This window comes from Lithobates pipiens, unplaced genomic scaffold (genome assembly GCF_037356315.1).
Source record: "Lithobates pipiens isolate NorthernLeopardFrog02 unplaced genomic scaffold, aLitPip1_a1.2 Scaffold_13, whole genome shotgun sequence".
NCBI classification, from domain to species: Eukaryota; Metazoa; Chordata; class Amphibia; order Anura; family Ranidae; genus Lithobates; species Lithobates pipiens.
The window spans coordinates 22,868,570-22,885,209 of record NW_027507718.1 but is presented as its reverse complement, the minus strand read 5'-3'; the positions used below and the strand labels follow the sequence as shown (position 1 = coordinate 22,885,209).

The following is a 16,640-nucleotide window of genomic DNA, read 5'->3' as shown; positions in this document are numbered from 1 at the left end:
GACTGCTGCAGTATAGGGCAGCGGTCAGCAGTGGTGCACGTCAACCCTATGTATTGTGGACCGATAGCGGTCCTTACAGAACAGCAGACTGTAACGCACTCAGGCCTATGTACCGTAGCACCCTATACCAAGTTACCAGTCCTTATAAGAACTTTTGTGGACCAAGCAGGTTGTGTGTTAGTGATTAGCAGACTGTACGTCAGTCCCTATACCAATGAAGGACTGCTGCAGTATAGGGCAGCGGTCAGCAGTAGTGCACGGCAACCCTATGTATTGTGGACCGATAGCGGTCCTTACAGAACAGCAGACTGTACTGCACTCAGGCCTATGTACCGTAGCACCCTATACCAAGTTACCAGTCCTTATAAAAACTTTTGTGGACCAAGCAGGTTGTGTGTTAGTGTTTAGCAGACTGTGCGTCAGTCCCTATACCGCTGAAGGACTGCTGCAGTATAGGGCAGCGGTCAGCAGTAGTGCACGGCAACCCTATGTATTGTGGACCGATAGCGGTCCTTACAGAACAGCAGACTGTAACGCACTCAGGCCTATGTACCGTAGCACCCTATACCAAGTTACCAGTCCTTATAAGAACTTTTGTGGACCAAGCAGGTTGTGTGTTAGTGATTAGCAGACTGTACGTCAGTCCCTATACCAATGAAGGACTGCTGCAGTATAGGGCAGCGGTCAGCAGTAGTGCACGGCAACCCTATGTATTGTGGACCGATAGCGGTCCTTACAGAACAGCAGACTGTACCGCACCCAAGCCTATGTACCGTAGCACCCTAGACAGACCAAGTTACCAGTCCTGATAAAGAGCTTTGTGGAACAAGTGAGTTGTGAATGATTAGCAGACTGCAGCAGAAGGGCAGCAGTCAAGTATAATATTCTTTCTATATTTGGAAGAAAGAATATTATACGTGTACAAGCCTATTACCGTACCACTGATACCAGTCCTGAAAAGAACCTTTGTGGAACTAATAGTAACAGCAAGTCTTTAAAATTATCCTCACTGCCTGACACACTGCTTCCTGCCTGTCCCTATACAAATTGGCAAAAAAGAGTAGGCTGGAACGATTAGCTGGAACAGCTCTTTTGTGGACCTGATAGTAACAGCTAATGATGATGATGATGATGATGATGAAGAAAGACTAATCTGGCTGAGCTGTCCCTAAAATAGCAGCATACAGCGCTCTGTCCCTTTATCTAAACTGACAAAAGAAACTCAGGCTGCTGACCTAACACCTATACCAGTCCTGAAAAGAACTTTTGTGTACCAAATAGCTAGCGTTTTCTCTGTCCCTACTCCACACAGGATCCTTTCCCTACAGTGACAGAAGAAAGAATGTAAAATGGCCACCGGATCGGGTGTATTTATAGGTTAGGGGGAATGTCCAAGTGTCCATGAGCTGTCATGTCTCAATTGGTTGTCCTGTAACACATGATAAACGTGTCACGAAAGGTTAAAGTTCTTGTATACATTAAACACGTAAGTCCGCCGGGGCGAACGACGGAAAAAGGCGTTCGAACCCGCGGACGGCGAAAGTCGGAAATTCGCCGCGAAACGACCGCCGGGCGAACCGTTCGGCCATCACTATTCCCAGGCCATTTCTCTGTGAATACATGACAATGACTGAGGAAACATGGAAGAAGTGGGGAGGGTCTAGCTAGGACTAAATCATCCAGCACTAAAGAGAAGGGAAGGGGGCAGAGGAAGATATCAAAACCACATTAGTAAACAAGTTTGAGTGACTCCCAAACCACCACTGGATGTTAGCATACTACAAAGAAATAATAACCCAATGCAATTCAATACTACTCAGAAAAATGTTATAAAAGTGGGTCAGAACGGGCTGGATAAAAGACCACACAATATTTTTATACAATATTTCATATTACCTGACTAAAAATGAATGTGTTTGTTTTTAAATAAAAGTAAGCAAGGTTAAAAAAAACTGTGGCGTAACACTTTAACTCACCTAACCACAGTAAATTGAAATATGAAATGTTTAATCCTTCTACGCATAGGCTACACTTTATATGGCTATAAGAAATAACTATGTTACAAAGGGGAGAAGAGTATATCTAATGAAAAAACAATTTTTTTCCAATTTGATAGCATAGGAAAAAAAGTGCTGTCAGTTTTATGTGTTTTCATTTTTTTGCCATCTTTGTCTAAGAGGGAAATCTCTTCTAAGGCAGGTCATACGTTATACATTTGTTTTCACTGAACCAGTGGGTTAAGCATAAAAAAAAAAATGTGTAGATTTTCCACTCGATGTGGATGGAAAAATCACTCCTGCTGTACTATTGTGTTTTCATGGCGGGGAGCCTTCCCTGCTGCCAGAACACAATGATTAGTGTTGCTGGTTATAGCGGTAGCGCCGATTGTTTGAAAAACTTCTGTGAAACCAAGGTGCCCTTACATGAATAAAAATTCAGCTGGTCCCTGCTGAACCAGCCACATTTCAATCCATGTATGACTGGCTTTAGACAACTATTTTTGTAACAAGTATCCCCCTTGGAAGATTTTCCATCTATTGTTATACTGGCAGCAACTCAGAATTTCAGATTTACCCTAGCTTTCATTCTTGGTGACATTGATGATTAGGACAAATAGAGAGGGCAGTCTTCCAAACAAGGACACAGACCTCTTGAGTGATTCTAACATCTTACCACCCTATCCAAATATAAAGAAATGTTTTGACTTTAGTTAAACTTTAACATATTTTTGCCATTAAGGGAGTGTTTGCTATTATTATTATTATAGTTCATTATAAGTTATTTCTACTATTGCAATATACCTTAATATATTTGTGTACAGTTTAAATGTGTATTTGTTTGGCTTTATGTACAGGGGTGAAAATGGAAGTGTTTGAAACAGTTAACCATTATTTTCACATCTCTGATTTTTGTTAGCTATATTAGCTTCACGGGCTACCTAACAGCCAGAATGTTTCCGAGTGATCCTATTTGTAGCCCAGCTGGAGCAGAGAAAATCGCTGACCCTGGCAGTATAGCCAAGCTTAACACACAGATGAAGAATAACTCCGGTCTAAACTTACTAAAGGGCATATTTCGAAAAAGTTTGAATGCAGGCACTTACTTTTATCTAAATTGATGCATATTGACCTCACAATCACTCATATTTGTCCTAATCTTTTTTTAGATATGCAGGAAATACTTTTCTGGTGATGACTTTGTGGGGTAAAAGTGGGTGCACCAGTTTTTCTGCGTGTCAAAGAAGTGAATTCCATTCTGCCGGGATATAGAAAGAAAAAACGTGAACAATACACGTTTTGAAAGCCCTATCATCTAAGCTTAAAATGTATTAATAGCCAAACTATAATTTTTAGTAGTTAAAGGAAAGGGTCAAAACCCATATCAGTTTATTTATTTTACTGGTTATGTCCCACTGGGCTCTCCCTTCACCTCCTTTCCTAGAGATGTAACAGGAAGTGATAGAAAATCTTCTGAAAGTGAGAGGAATTTCTATGTTAGACAGTCGTTACTGTAAAATGCATGCCCATTAGAAGATTTAGGCCTCATGCGCACTGGATATTTTTTACAGCTTCTATGGACAGCTGACATTATTTTTTCCTGCCTCTAAACTTCCCCCAATGTTAGCCTGTGTCTATGCACACATAGGTTTTTATCAGCGTTTAGTGGCAGGACCATTTAGGCAGGATATTTTTACAGCTGCTGTTAGAGGTGTTTGACGGTTTTTTTTTTTAACTGCTTCTAAATGCCCCTCCATGTTAACCTATGTGTCCATGCATACATAAACCGTCAGAGGCGTTTGGAGGCATAAGCGTTTAGGGGCAGCGGAAAAACTGCTGCTAAGCTGTGTCAAGCGTTTTTTCTTTTTACCTGTCAGAATCAACGGTTCCCTATGAGAACCCATTGATTTGAATAGAAGTCGCACCAGAAGTTGGATCATGATGATCCGACTTGCAGTGTGACTTGTGCGCTGAGGATCTTGAAGAGGAACCCCATGCCAAAATGAAATTAAAAATGGCGTGGGGATCCCCCAAGATCCGTACCAGACCCTTCGGTCTGGTATGAATTTTAAGGGGAATCCCCACAAAAAAACATGTGGGGTCCCCCCAAAATCCATACCAGACCCTTATCCGAGCATGCAGCCTGGCAGGTCAGGAAAGGGAGGGGAAGGGCAAGTTCCCCCCTCACCTCCTGGACCGTACCAGGTCATATGCCCTCAACATGGGGGGTGGGTGCTTTGGGGCAGGGGGACCTGTGCCCCCCACCTCAAAGCATCTTGTCCCTGTTTTAATGGGGACAAGGGCCTTTTCCCGACAACCCTGGCCATTGGATGTCGGGGTCTGCGAGTGGGGGGCTTATCGGAATCTGAAAGCCTCCTTTAACAAGGGACGCTCAGATCCCGGCCCTCCACCCTATGTGAATGAGTATGGGGTAGATTGTACTTCTCCCAGTGGTGAGAGGAGAACGACAACCGGAAGATGAAGACATCGCCGGAGGGAGAAATTAGAGGGTGAAGAGACACCGGAGATGCTTTAATAAATTACTTTGTCAAAAACCTGTGTGCTGTTTTTATTTTTGCCACTTTTTTGGGGTGAATGGGTAGGGGTACCCCATACTCATTCACATAGGGTGTTAAAGGGGGCTTCCAGCTTCTGATAAGCCACCTGCCCGCAGAACCTCAACAACCAACGGGAAGAAGAAGCCCTTGTCCTCATCAACATGGGGACAAGGTGCTTTGGGGTGGGGTGCGCATTTTGAGGGCATGTGGACTGGTATGGTAGGGAGGGGGGGAGTTTGCTCATCCTCCCCTTTCTTGACCTGCCCAGCTGCATGCTCTGATGGGGCCTGTATGGATTTTGGGGGACCCCCCATGCCTTTTTTTTTTTACATTTTGGTGAGGGGTTCCTCATCAAGATCCTCAGCATGCAAGTCGCACTGCAAGTCGGATCATCATGATCCGACTTCTGGGTCGACTTCTATTCAAATAAATGGGATCTCATAGGGAACCACTGATTTTCAATAGAGGCAGAGGAACGCCACTAAAAGTTTGCGTGGCTAAACATGAATTAACGCCAATACAAAAAGCTACTAAAAGCACATTTTTTACAGCTGCTTTTTCCTGGCACTGGTAGTGGCATTGCAGTTCATTTTTTTTCTGACGTCCTGTGTGCAGGACCTGAAAAAACCCCACTGCCATTGCATCAAGGAGCAACAGAGTTTGGGTGGAAAAAATGCCTGAAGCTACTAAAATCTGCTAGGAGCTTCTAGAAGCTGCTAAAAGTTGCTAAATGCACCTAAACATAAGTGCTTGAGCATTCATTTATTTCAAAGGCCAGAATAAATTATTCTGGCCAATGCAATTAACGCCCAAGAGCTTGATGCCTGTAAAAGCTCCTAAAAGCTTTAGATTTTACAAGCATCAGGCATTTTTTTCTGCAAAATCACTGCTAGCTTCTAAGAGAGTTAAATAAACAACCTTCTAAAAATCGAAATCTAAACTTCCCCCATATGTGCTGTCTTGTAGATTACGGTCACAGGGACAAATACAATGTTTACCCCCTACCCCCCCCCCCCCCCCACTGGGGACATAGACAGCAAAAAAGCTTGGTCGAACCTATCTCCGCTGAGAACTCCAAATAAGAAAAAAGGTTTTGCCTTTTCATACACTTAAAATAATTCCTCTCAACTAAATGCTAGTGACATGAATAAGTATACAATATTTCCTATAGTATAGTTACATATTTGCACATTAGGACTGTAATAACATTTGGGCAGAAATATGTTAATCACTGATAGCTAGTGGTTGTACTCACAGATGTGAAAGACTAAAGGAACTGCAGCCTTTGTGTGCCGACAATAAATAAAAATTCCAGGTAGTATTTTTTAGGCCATACATTATTTGGATATCCGGGAGTTTCTTCTTAATCACCTGCCACTGTGATTGGTAAGAAATGTAATATCTTATTTATATTATTATTTTATGCAGTAAGCATGATGGCTAGAACATTCTCTAACTTACTAAACCGTATCCATTATGCCAACTAACAATAACATAAGCTCATTTAGCTTTCTTTTCATTCTTATTTTGCTCTACTTGCATTACTTCTTTTCAATTAATGAATTATCTGACTTTTTTTTTAAGATAACAAGAGTCATGGCTATTCCAAGGCTACAGTTACATTAGCGGCTGATTGCATAGAGCTACTGTGTGCTAATGGTGGTAGCTAAAACTTACTAAATATCTTGTGTTTACTAACCTAGAAAGTCTTTTGCAGCTTATACGTTATCTCTGCTTAACTTCTAGAAGTGGATCATTTCCCATGCTAATTATTTATTATTTTTCCATTGATGTACTGTACCTGCATCAGATCATGTTATGTCCAGGTTTTCTGTAAACATGTAAATATGGGAATTAAGGTCATTGTTAAAAATACCCATAATACCTGTACTGTAGAAAAATGGCATGCAGATAGTAGGCTCCATAGGGTTCAAGCACTTATCTTTCTTATGATAAGTCTCATTGCAGTGTTTCCAGAGACTGCTCAAGCTCCTATGTAAATACCAACTGAAAATTGGGCACATTTTCCTCCCCATGTGATAGCCCTCTAGCCTGCAAATATGTAATATGTATATGCTGCATTGTAGTGCGAAAAATAGTTTTTCTTATTACCCTATACTGCAGAGGTCAGATTATTTTAGGAAACTCAAGCAGCACTGTCAAGAGACAGGCTTTATTCACACCTGAGTGTACTGGAATTGGGGGCACAATCGTGGCAAAACACAGGAATGCATTTGTGATGCCACTATTTCCTAATGGCAACCCAAACACAGTGCAATTTTGTTGTAATTGTCGAGCGTCAAAATGCATAAAAATCACACCAAATGCCCCTGGCTCTGTGCCAAGATATGCTACATAAGCTTCTTTGAAACATTTTTGGAGTGGAGGGAGGCCTATTCAAATGAATGGTACAGCTCTAAAAACACTCCACAAAATTTTCAGAAAAGCTCCACTATTCTCAGGTGTGAACAGAGCCTTATTGGTATGTGGTTATGGTTTCTACTATCTGCCAGTTAGTTTAGTTTATTATTACTGTTTTTATGTTAATTTTTTTGTTGTAATGCAAACTTCAATTAACATATTATTAAAGAGAACCTATAATCAAAGTTAACAGTGTTATCAAAGTTAATATTCTTACTTGGATGAATAAATAATACGAGAAAGAATGAAATACTTACCTTTCTTAAAAGCAATATGACTCTGTGTTCTGTACTCTGGGCTTTGGTGCCTAGGCAGCTAGTCACATGATCTCTGCTGAAAGCAAGGATTAGCCAGTTAGAAGTCTAATATTTCCATTCCAGAGTCATGTGACTAAGGCTAATGCCACGTACACACGATCGCACATTCCGACAACAAAATCCATGGGATTTTTTCTGATGGATGTTGGCTCAAACTTTTCTTCTTACACACGGTCACACAATGTTGTCATGAACGCGGTGACATACAACACATACGACGAGCCGAGAAAATTGACGTTCAATAGCCAGTGCAGCTCTTCTGCTTGATTCAGATTGAAATATGCGACAACAGATTTTGTTGTCGGAAAATTTGAGATCCAGATCCAGATGTTGGAAAATGTCCAATGGAGCCTACACACGGTCGGAAACAAGCTTCCATCAAACATTTTCCGTCGAAAAATCAGACCGTGTGTACGGGGCATAAGGCTTTTGGTTATCTGACCAGCATTGGAGGGATCTTGAAGCAACGCTTATTCCAAGAACAATTTTTTTTTCATCCTTTCTTTCACTTGTTATCTATCCATCACAAGAATGCTGGTAACAAAGGGTAGAGGTTCCTGCTGATTATAGGCATAATTTAATGCTGCATGCTCACCTGGAATGAACTGTATGTACTGACTTGATTTTTTTTTTCTGTTAGGTGAATATATTGATGCAATTGGACATTGCAGGCCATGTGATGCATCTTGTTATAAGTGCACGGGTCCTGGTAGACATAAGTGTATTGGATGTTCCATTACAAGGTGAGACTATATTATATATGCATATGACTGTTGCATTACAAAATTAAATTGTTTTAAAATAAAGAGGAAAAAGTGGCTTATTTACTAAATATCTACAGGTTTTGCTAAGCCTGACTACAGTTAACTATACACTGCAGAATAATGAAAAACAGATCATGAAAGCTGCACAAACATGAACTCTTTACAACAATGTCTTGGCTCAATGCTCAATCAGGGTAACCTGGCTGCAAAGCATAGTCTCTAGAACAAGAGTCTAGCTGAGAATCACTACTTAGGTAAAACAGTTCAAAACACAACAGTTCCAGTATCAACAGCAAATATAATAATGAAATGACAAGAGTCCATGATATTTCAATATATTAAAAAATATTTAAAAGTCCAAGGACCATATAGGATGGTAATAGGGGGTCCCACACTCAGGGCTGCTGTCAAGGGGGAACAGAAGCCATGTTCAAGTACACTGAAAAGACACAAGGAGAGAGGTGCCTCTGGGTGCAGATATAGAACAAGTTTAATAACACTTAGTACAGGCAACTCACATTTAAGAAGTCATAAGTAGACATGGATAAGTCCCAGCATGGGAGTATCCTGGTCATCAGTTTGTCAATCCATTCCTGCGAAGAAGAGGTGCTTTATTTGATACAACACCACTGGTAGTAGGAAGCCGGCCGCTGTGAAGACCAGTCAGAATGAGGCTTGAGGCACAGTTGGTATGCAGGTGAGGAGGGATGACATTGTTTCTTGAGCATATGTGCTGCGATTACACAAGCTTGACAAAAGGACTGTGGCATGCTCAAGAAACACGTCACTTTCCATTGACCTCATCGCCTGCATGCCAACTGTGCCTCAAGCCGCATTCTGAGTGGTCTCCACTGCGGCCTGCTTCCTACTACCAGTGTTATTGTATCGAGCAAATCGCCTCTTCCTCGCAGGAATGGATTGACAAACTGATGACCAGATTACCCCCATGCTGGGACTTATCCATGCCTACTTATGACTTCTTAAATGTGAGTTGCCTGTACTAAGTGTTATTAAACTTATTCTATATCCACACCCAGAGGCACCTCTCTCCTTGTGTCACATCTGAGCATGGTAAGTATTGGGCACTCCCCTACAGAAATTCCTCCTCTTTTTGCAAGGGAAATACGTAAATGATGTCCTGTATAGTTACCATGAACTTCATAGTTAAATGTAGCCAGGTGATTGACAGGGAACACTGATCAAAAGTTCACGTGTTAGATGTCCAGTAAGCCAGACTTTGTACATTTTTTTCTCTACTTATGAGATGACAAGACTTTAACAATGTCATACATTCAATCATACTTTCTTTCTCCAACCTTTACCCTCTTAAAACATCAAAGTGGCAACTTGTTAAAATAGTTTCAATCCCAAAATGATCATAATCTCTTAAAGCTAAACTCCAGGCACAAAAACTTTTATCTAAATATATTCCTCAATAGCCACAAAGGATATAAATCAACTGATTGCATCAAATGCCTCTGCAAACCCATGTATTAACTTGTAGAAATAGTGGTGAACTTAACCCCTATACCACACATAGCCTGTGCAGATAGCAGAGCTGTAGGAGACACCCAGCAGTTCTACCCACTACTGGCTGCCTACAGAAAGCTGTCCAATGAGAAAAAGATGGCTACTTTGTATCATCCAAATATGTGAATATATCAGTGTTTTTTTTAACCTTTTTTAGTCCAGGCACACTTGATAATTGAACACAATGATGGGCACACTGATCTGAGGACTCATTCACACCAGGAAATGCGTCCAAGCATGAGTGATTTTTTGCACGTGCCCGCATGTTTTATTTTTTGTTTTTAATTGGCTGCTCTGTGCACAAGAAATGTGCCAAAATGTGCTGGCATGATTTTTTCAAATCCCGCCACACCAAAATGCATGGTACTCTGGTACCATGCACTTTAGTGGGCGCAGACATATGCGCATTTGCTAAATGTGCAGGGTGCTTTTAAGAGTTAATGAAACCCGCGCACATCTGCAAAATGCAGCGCATTTTTTTGCGGTGCTCGAAAACGTGCAATTTCCATTGCATTTTACTGCACTGCACCTGGTTTGTGGTAGGCATATTTAAGTGGTTTGTAGGATGTAAATACCCCCAAATCCCCCCTACTAGCACACATGTCCCCACCCCTCCCAAATCCCCCTTCCTACCACAAAAATCTTCACCCCCTAGCATAACTCCTCCTAAATCCCCCCTCCTATAACAAATCTCCCCTAGCACAAATCTCCCCCCCCCCTCCTAGCATAAAACTTCCCATACCACCACATCCCTCCCATCACTACAGGAGTAGTGACAGCTGCAGAGAGGAGGAGAGAGCAGAGAGGAGGTGGGGGCTGTGCCCTCCCCCCTCCCTCCGCTTCTATCCCTTCTGTCTGTATACAGGAGATGACACAGAACTCCCAGATTGGAATTTACAGAGTTAAATTACCGCACCCATGATTACTGCTGCTGGGATATGAGCAATCTGGAGTGGAGATGCTGGGGGCGGGGGATAATCAAGCCCTGTACAGTCCAATCTGAGAGCATTCTGTGTTAACTCCTTTGTGCAGACAGGAGGGATAAAACACAGCCCAGCTCTCTCCTCCTTTCTGCTCCGGCCAGTACTTCTGTTCGCAAACCCAGAAAGCTGTGTGAGCTGCTTTACCTACCCTCAGCAACTGATGACATCCTCAGTTCCTAGAACATGGGTGGGCGGACCACTCAGCATTCTCTGCTGCCAATAGAAGTAGTGACAGGAGCAGAGAGTAGGAGAGAGCCAGGAGGAGGTGCGGGCTGTGCTCTCTCTCTCTCTCTTCTCTTTGTACACAGGCATTAACAAATGAATGTTTTAGATCAGACTGTATAGGGTTTTATGTCATTTTGCCGCTTCCCTGGGGACGCAAACCGTTTAAAAAAAACACTGGCAATAGAGTGTAATGTTTACTCTGGGTGTTAAGTGAAATATTTCAAGTCGGTTTTGTCAGGAATGCATTTCATAGCATTACCTGCCCAGATTTAAGTGTATAACTATGTACACATATTAATTCATAAGCTCAGGATGAAAAATAAACAATTCAACTATTTCAGAGACATTTTTATCCACTAATGTGTATAATAACATTATAAAGAAACAGGAGAATGGTCAGATGACATTGTCTATTGTTTCCAGCACATTTCTAGTTCCTGTCTGCTCATTAGGCCAATTCTTTTTCATTGTATTGCTCTTGATCCCTCTTTTTCCAACGTGCCCTTTTTTTGCTCTAAATGTCATGGCTCGTTGGACAGGCACAGTGCTGGAGGCGTCTCTGGGCAAGGGTTCCTTTCTAACAATGAACTGTGTATTGACTAAAGGACATTGTTATCTCAAAGCCATTGAGTGACCACTGTGAAACAAGCTGGTGGTCTTTGTCCTCTAATAAGTATGCAGAAGTTCATCCCACTCCATCACCATCACAGATATACAGTCTATTCAAGAGCATGACAGTAGTTACAGAGGTACTCAGTCTGCTTTCAGATGTCTTTTTAGAGGACGCTAACGTTTGATTGAAGATGTGTTACACTTACAATACATAGATCACAAAGTCTCGGTTCTCGTCAAATCTGTGATACAAAGAGTGAGATGTAATTGTAGCATTCACATTATTTAGAGGTGTCTTTTACTATTGTGTATTATACTTTACATAAGTAAAAATGTGGTTTGAAGGCCCATTCTAACTGTTCTATTATTCTATCCAATCATGTGAAAAGCAAATTCCTGTTTATTTATTGCATTCGCACATAATTGGACAACTGAAGTTAATATTCATATAATTTATCCTATGAAGACTCCCAGCTCATTTAGTGGACCGGTCCCATCGTTTTACAGGCCCTATATAGAAATCCAATAGTTTAATTACATAGAAACATAGAAAAGTGACATCAGAAAAAGAGTATCCATCTAGTCAGCCCATTTAGTTTTTTGGGGATTTTTAATTTTTTTTTTATTGTTTTGTATTTCTTTTTGGTGAACTTTGTTGTCTGACTATAGATCTATGTTTATCCCAAGCATGTTTGAAGCCATTTACTGTTGACTGTCTCAATACCTCTGCTGGTAGTTTATTCCAAGCATCAACTACCCTGAGTTCCAGTTTTGAATGGCCTGCCTGGTAATTTGGATATGTATATCTTTTGTGGCCCCCAATGAATCCCAGAGTGCCGGGGGCCACAAAAGATATATATGCTGGCTGCCTTGGAGGGGACAGGGAGGGGGTCGGACGAGTGCCGTACATACAGTGAGAATTTCCTGTTTACACTGCACCATCTGTAATAGGAAGTCCCGTCCCCTGCGCTGCCATTGGATGACCGTTCTGTCCATCATTGGAGGCAGGAATTTGTATTAAAGAGGCTGCCGAGAAATCAGATATTCCTGTATGTAATCTATTGGCACTCGTCCCGCCCCCTCCCTCCCCACCACCCGAGGCTGCAGATGGGCATGGATCTGCACTGATGGCAATGGTGAGTCTCAATTCATGTCACAAGGGGTGCTGCATATATGTCAATGGGGGTGCTGCATTCATGGCAATGGTGAGTCTGCATTCAAGGCAACATTGGGGCTGCATTCATGGCAATGGTGGGGTTGCATTCATGGCAATGGGGAGGCTGCATTCATGGCAACAGTGGGGCTGCATTCATGGCAATGGTGGGGCTACATTCATGGCAACGGTGGGGCTGCATTCATGGCAATGTGGGGCTGCATTCATGGCAACGTTGGGGCTGCATTCATGGCAACATTGGGGCTGCATTCATGGCAATGGTGGGGTTGCATTCATGACAATGGGGAGGCTACATTCATGGCAATGGTGGGGCTGCATTCATGGCAATGGTGGGGCTGCATTCATGGCAATGTTGGGGCTGCATTCATGGCAATGGTGAGGTTGCATTCATGGCAATGGGGAGGCTGCATTCATGGCAACGGTGGGGCTGCATTCATGGCAATGGTGGGGCTGCATTCATGGCAATGGTGGGGTTGCATTCATGGCAATGGATAGGCTGCATTCATGGCAATGGTGGGTCTGCATTCATGGCAACGTTGAGGCTGCATTCATGGCAATGGTGGGGTTGCATTCATGGCAATGGGGAGGCTGCATTCATGGCAATGGTGGAGCTGCATTCATGGCAATGGTGGGGCTGCATTTATGGCAACGGTGGGGCTGCATTCATGGCAATGGTGGGGCTGCATTCATGGCAATGGTGGGGTTGCATTCATGGCAATGGATAGGCTACATTCATGGCAATGGTGGGGCTGCATTCATGGTAATGGTGGGGCTGCATTGATGGCAACGGTGGGGCTGCATTTATGGCAATGGTGTGTTTGCATTCATGGCAACGTTGGGGCTGCATTCATGGCAATGGCAAGGCTGCATTCATGGCAATGTCCGGACTGCATTCATGGCAATGGTGGGGCTGCATTCATGGCAATGGTGGGGCTGCATTCATGGCAACGGTGAGTCTGCATTCATGGCAACGTTGGGGCTGCATTCATGGCAATAGTGGGGTTACATTTATGGCAATGGGGATGCTGCATTCATGGCAATGGTGGGGCTGCATTCATGGCAACGGTGGGGCTGCATTCATGGCAATGGTGAGTCTGCATTCATGGCAACATTGGGGCTGCATTCATGGCAATAGTGGGGTTATATTCATGGCAATGGGGAGGCTGCATTCATGGCAATGGTGGGGCTGCATTCATGGCAACGGTGGGGCTGCATTCATGGCAATGGTGAGTCTGCATTCATGGCAACAGTGGGGCTACATTCATGGCAATGGTGGGGTTGCATTCATGGCAATGGGGAGGCTGCATTCATGGCAATGGTGGGGCTGCATTCATGGCAACGGTGGGGCTGCATTCATGGCAACGGTGGGGCTGCATTCATGGCAATGGTGGGGCTGCATTCATGGCAATGGTGGGGCTGCATTCATGGCAATGGTGGGGCTGCATTCATGTCAATGGTGGGGCTGCATTCATGGCAACGGTGGGGCTGCATTCATGGCAATGGTGAGGCTGCATTCATGGCACCTGTGAAGGTGCAGATGGGCACTGATTAGGCTGCATTGATGGGCACTGACCCTTATTTTTCTTCACAGTTCTTTATTTAAAATGTAACTTTTTTCCTGAAACTTCCCTCTTAAAGTGATATACGGCGATAAATACGGTATATCCAAATAACACGCCCAAGATCATTTCTTCGCCACAAAGGAAAGAGAATTCTTGTTGGGCGGTGTATTAGGGCTCGGACGAAACACACTTATACTGAATTTTAATGGTTCAAAGAATGTCAGGCAAAATGGTCGGCCCTCACGCATGTTCACTTCATGTTCACTTCATCAAATCTGGCCCTCTTTGACAAAAAGTTTAGACAACCCTGCCCAACCCAACCCTTTAGAAATATTGAACTGCAGTCTTCACTGCTTTGAACAATCTTCCAGCAATCTTCCAGCAATGCCAAATCACGTTCCATGTTACAGACACCTCTAGTCCATGCAGCAGCTGTTGGGCCAGGGAGGCAGAACTGGCTTTGTGTTATTTCTCTATCCTGCTTTTTTGAAAGCATAGAGGCTCCAGAGGACGTCGTAGTGACGAAACGCGTAGGGCGTGGCCACGTTGTGTGCACTCGTTTGAGACGAACGGCGGAGTTTTTCCTATATGCACATGCTTTTAATGTAAAATGTGAGTAGATTTTAACATTAATAAACGAACGATTTGGTTAAGAACGTATTACACTATGGATATGTCTTCCCTTATATAATTAACGTTGGATACCATACGGACGGAACAACGAAGCTTCACCCAGTGCACCAGCAGCAGCCAGAGAGCGACACAGTGGCTTACATTGTGAAGGTCCATCCAGCCCCACAGGGGCATTAACTCTGGTGAGAGCATTCACATACTATAGCACAGAGTGGCGCACCGGGGATGAAGTTCTCTAATTGAAAGCCCGCACTATTTGCACGAATAAATCAAATACCCCCCATTGACTTTTTGTAACAATTACAAAAATAGTCTGAAGAGGCAGCACTACCAAGCCAAATATTAATTTTGGACTTATATTGGACACAGATGCGTCTTCATGCGATTATTGGTTGAAAATATTGTCTATTCGCACATTTAGCGACTTCATGCGATTTTATGGTTAAATTATTTCTGATCCTTGGTTGTTCTGACCTTTAGTCGCTTTTTTGTACATTTTTTTGCACATGTTTGCACAATCTGTTTTACACTAACATACTGTTGAATATTAACATTATTTCCACTAATTTGCACATTTAATGAAGGTTTACATGTTTTTAGCAGGCTGATACGTATATGATAATTTAATACTCATTTTTTGTTTTTATTATAATGGAACATGAATGCTGACTCCACATTAATCACACACAATTTGTTTTGGATAAAATTGCTTTAGGATATATATATTTTTTTCACGGTATCACCAACAGCTCTTTTCTTTTTCTTTCTCTTTTTATATAAAAAATCAAACACTAGGATTTGATAAGTCAACTCACCTCATCACTAATAGGGTTTAGCGCCATAACCTTTTTATTTCACATTTTCATTTCCCTCTCCTCCCCAATAAGGAAGTGAGGGCTTCAGGCACAGGCAGCTCTAACCCAGTATATTTTTATTTTTAATTTATTTCACATATTTCTATCACTTAGGAGATTTGGTTTTTCCATAGCGCGACTTTATTTATTTATTCATTTTTTGAAAGCATGCTCACTTTGCAACACTTTTGCTCTAATCTCCACCTACAATCAAATAAATACACAGAGGGACATGCTGCACAACCTCTTGTCTTATAAATCATTATGGGGTTGATTAACTAAAGGCAATTAAACTGTTGCACTCTGCAAGAGCAGTTGCTCCAGAGCTTAGTAAATGAGCAGAAGCTCTGCTGACTTTCACAACCTATTTATTCATAAATCCTTCAGTTTATAGTCCATATAAAAAGATTATAGCAATGTGACCAGGTTGTGTGACCATAAAATGTCCATCCACAAATGAAAGCCTCCACAAGGGGATTAGAAGCAAAATCCAGCAGAAGCTACAGAGTATTAACCCCCCTGGTGGTGTTCCCAAGTCTGGCTCGGGGTGGAAGTTTTATACCAAAAGCGGTAACCCCGAGCCAGACTCGGGACCGCTTCGCTGAATGCAGGAGGAGGTTACTTACCTTCTCCCTTGGATCCAGCGATGTCCCCCCACTGTACGAGCAGCTTGTCCTCCGCTCGATTCATCACGGAGCCGATCTCCGTTCCTTGCGAGCGTTGTGACGCACGGGGACGGAGATCGGCGCCAAATTCAAAAAGTGAAACACACAGTATACATACAGTATAATGTAATCTTACAGATTACATTGCTGTATGTAATCATTTCACATCCCCTTTGTCCCTAGTGTTCTGTCTAGTGTCCTGCATGCAGTTTTATCATATAAAAACTGTTCTTTATGCCTGGAAACTGAAGATTGTCCATAGCAACCAAAAATGTCACTTTACATCAAAAATGATTTTAGACCAGCTAGAAAACAGTGATAATTAATTAGAATCACTTGCAGAAT

The 16,640-nt window shown here is 42.5% G+C and overlaps 1 protein-coding gene across 1 annotated transcript in view; it reads left to right on the top strand.

Annotated features, from left to right (window-relative positions):
* Positions 1-16,640, top strand: part of PCSK5 (proprotein convertase subtilisin/kexin type 5) — a 628,432-nt gene that overhangs the window by 505,027 nt on the left and 106,765 nt on the right. The window contains exon 21 of the mRNA XM_077474911.1: positions 7,934-8,036. Coding sequence (XP_077331037.1) covers positions 7,934-8,036 — 103 coding nt within the window. The remainder of the gene's footprint in view (positions 1-7,933; positions 8,037-16,640) is intronic.